Source organism: Ascaphus truei, chromosome 8, assembly GCF_040206685.1.
Source record: "Ascaphus truei isolate aAscTru1 chromosome 8, aAscTru1.hap1, whole genome shotgun sequence".
NCBI lineage: Eukaryota > Metazoa > Chordata > Amphibia > Anura > Ascaphidae > Ascaphus > Ascaphus truei.
Window position 1 is genome coordinate 76,824,392 of NC_134490.1, and position 3,912 is coordinate 76,828,303.

Consider the following 3,912-nt stretch of genomic DNA (forward strand, 5'->3'; position numbering starts at 1 on the left):
ATATCTTTCTATGTTCATTAGTGTGGAAACACAGCTTTTTATCATGCCTTACAAGGACAAATAAACACAGGCGGTCAATTTGCCAGAACTGCATACAATATGAATGCAACCTTGCTTACATGTATAGGTTTAGTAGTGAATGCTCATGTGCTGCACATATTACACATAAAACAGCATGTTTGCTATCACTTGGAACAGCTAGCAGTGTAGGAAACTGGTGCTTATATTATTATTAATTTACCTCATATCTTTTATATGTTTTTCAAGGGCGGACAAGTGCAGCAAGCAAAAAAGAAATGTGGGACACAATAGTCATTGGTGTCAATGCCTGTGGGAATCGTGTCAGGGACAAGTATCATTGTCGGAAAAGATTTGATGATATTAGGTCCAAATTGAAAAAGAAAATACAAGACCAACGCGTGCATGCTACTGGCACTGGAGGTGGGCCCACACCACAACGTCTCATATTGACTCCATTGGAGGAGCTGCTTCGGCCAAAATTACTTACCGTCGTCGTGGAAGGCTTGGCTGGTGACCGTGACATTGGAATTTATCCGTCACAATTTCCAGCAGGTGATAAATATTACTGTACTAGGCGTGTCGTTGCTTACAGTTATTTTGCATAGTTACACTGCTTTTTATACTGTCTTCACAATATAAGCATACCTGCATCTATATATGTATATGTCTGATTCTGTATATATATATCTCAAAATAGACATATATGTAGTAGTCCTACTAAAAGCAGTAACTAATATAGCACGTGCCATTGCGTGCTCATTTACATGTGAATTCCCAAAATGCATAGCTGCAGTGGAAGCAATTGATGGTGGGCGAAGATGGGGAACAACAGGGTAGTACACGTGTAACACATGTTCATGAGAAATTATTAGTAGCTACAGGTACAGAACAGAAATATGTATCATATTATTGTGTATTTTATTGATTTTACTCCGACAAACATGACATTACTGCCTATTTTAAGCATGCATCAAAGAAATTGCATGTAACGGCCTACAAACATCACTGGCACTAACACATCTATAGTTGCTTAAGAAAAGGTCCATTTTTGCTTTATGTCATATACAGACAGCATAATGAGGCACACGTATCATATGTTATGTCATTGTTTTCATAACTTAAACACTGCAGATGACTACTTAGCTCATCTACCATTGTGTTAAAGCAGCTGCAATTAATATCTCATCACAGCATACACTTCAACAGAGGGGGTGGGGTTCAGCACACACACTAATTACAGCCTCATTTCACGGTCAACTTAGTTCACACCATTTGCACCTGTTTCAAGTCATTGAAAGGTGTGGCTGATTAGGCTTTTTGGGGAAGGGAATACCTTTCTTACAACCTGAATAGCACAACTGAAGTTAATCACACTCATTGGAAAGCTTAACTCTAGCTACTAAATGCCCCAACAACTCATTACTTATCAAAGCGTACGTCACACATTAGTTCACTCATATCTATAGTTGAACTACTATGAAAGACACATTATCACACACTGCATGTGTTGTCTTGTTGAGTCACAGCCACATTCAGGTGTGCCACATCTTCGATTAATGTACCACACATATCCTCTACCAAAAATAACACTTTTTGCAATATGACCACCTTCATGATAACCATTGTGAATGGTCATCTCATGATAGTTATGTACATTATGATACTGATATCACTACACAACATATGATTTTTATGTACTCATTTAATCTATTTATCCTCACGCATTACTGCAGAAACATAGTATGTTGTATGTTAGGGAACTCAAAACTTCTAAGTACACAGGCATGTACATTGTTATTACAACTATTTATGTTCACTTTCACACACACATTTTCGGTTAAGGAACTGATGTTGTTAGTTAATCATAAATACAGAACATACAATAAGTGTTTGTTCAATATTTACACATGTAAATGTAAAACTTATGTTATTGTTATATATAGTTGCCCCTGGAGGACATGTGTCACCTGAGATGGAACAAGTGTCTTCACCTGGGTCAGCCAGCTCAACACTACTAGAAGGTGAGTGTATCATTTGCTGGCCATATAATATGTGCTCTTCTATATGTTATGTTGTCATGTGCATTATTTGTTTTGCACATCTTCTTTAAATAGGATTACTTAGTGTCAGTGAAAATTAAGTGTAAGGCAACATGTATTGTGTTAGTGATGTTAATTATCATGTAGGACTTCTGAGTTTAGAGCAACTTTTCATTCATTCATATTTCATACTGAGTCCAAACATTATTCGTAAGTCAAGGTAGTTTTTAATGAGGTTATAAAACGTATGCTAACATGTTAGGTGTTACTTAGGACACAGTACAATTACATAGTAACACAGCATACATTAACATGCCATTTAATAATGTGTACATTTCTTTTTAGAACATCATGGTGATGAGGATGATGAGTATGATGAGGATGACGCCACAGAAGAGACTGAAATACAATCATGTGACCATGAAGAGGTGCCAATAGAAACTGTTGTACCGCCAAATCGTCCATCAACTTCCACATACGATGCAATTGTAGCTTCAGAGGGAAAAATAGTGGACGCAGAAAATCGTCGCCATTCAGACATGATGACAGTGCTGGAAAGGATGATTGGACTGCAGGAAGAAACAGTATCACAATTGGCACATCTCCACAGAGTCTTCATTGAAGTGCCTAAACAGTTGCAAAAAATCAACACCTCATTCGAAGCATTAGTTGTTCAGCAAACACAAGCTAATTACTGGAGAATGACTAATGTACCACAATTCAACACCTCCCAGCCAGGATCTGTTCATGCAGGTCAGTTTTCACCACATTCATCTGAGATTCATTCACCAGGCCCAAATGTTACCGGTCAAGTAGCAGACATTGCTGTGCAGGTTCCTGACGACATACTACCACTGCCATCTGTACAAAATCAGCAGCTGACACCTACAAAGGAGCCCACAAAAACAAAATACAAGCAGTTACTACTGACCAGTTTTTGGTCAAAAACAACAAAAGACACACATGAAACAGACCAACCATCACTTGTGCAGTGTCTACCAACTTGCTCACATGTGTCACTGGGCACAAGCCCTGTCCGTGAACAGTCACTACCCAAAAGCCCTGTAGGTGAGTCGCTGCCCAAAAGCCCTGTAGGTGAATCACTGCCCACAAGCCCTGTAGGTGAGTCACTGGCCACAAGCCCTGTAGGTGAGTCACTGGCCACAAGCCCTGTAGGTGAATCACTGCCCACAAGCCCTGTAGGTGAGTCACTGGCCACAAGCCCTGTAGGTGAATCACTGCCCACAAGCCCTGTAGGTGAACAGTCACTGGCCACAAGCCCTGCCCGTGAAGTGCCAGAGGCCACTCAAAGTGGCTCTGTTGTGCCTAAAGTTGGTGGCAAAAGAAAAAGGAAAATTCAAGAGACAACAAGCAGGCCTGTTACTCGCTCACAAAAGGAACAAAAAAAATAAATGTTATAATTCAGAAAATATGTGTTTGGCCTTGTTTTGTTGACTTCAGATTATCTAATTACTATTGTATGTATGCTGAAGACTGTGTTGTTTCCAAACTTTCAACTATGTTCTTGTACACGTGAAGGTTTGGAAATGTTAACACTCATAATTAATTGTGTTATAAATATTTATGTTGTAATCGTCTGTTCAGTAATGGTCCACCAGGAGCCAGTTGCTAAGTTTAGAGAAGCTGCCATTGACTTTGCAGCAAAACATTGCATTTGGGTGTGTTAATTGATGTAAGAATTGCATATGCATATTAGTCACATGCAATTATTAAAACACCTAAGTAAGTGCAAACATCTTTCTTGTACGTGTACAGCAGGATTATGTGTAAATTATTACTTACCTTTGCCTTGCTTGGCCATTGTAATTTTGTCCTTTAATCAGTTGTGTGT

General features: G+C 39.0%; 1 protein-coding gene across 1 annotated transcript; it reads left to right on the top strand.

Moving 5' to 3' along the window:
* Positions 1 to 1,688: 1,688 nt before the first annotated feature.
* LOC142500979 (uncharacterized) lies at positions 1,689 to 3,557 on the top strand. Its single transcript, XM_075610233.1, has 2 exons — positions 1,689 to 2,042; positions 2,406 to 3,557. The coding sequence occupies exons 1-2, from the start codon at positions 1,946 to 1,948 to the stop codon at positions 3,470 to 3,472; spliced, it is 1,164 nt and encodes a 387-aa protein (XP_075466348.1). The 5' UTR covers positions 1,689 to 1,945; the 3' UTR covers positions 3,473 to 3,557.
* Positions 3,558 to 3,912: the final 355 nt, after the last annotated feature.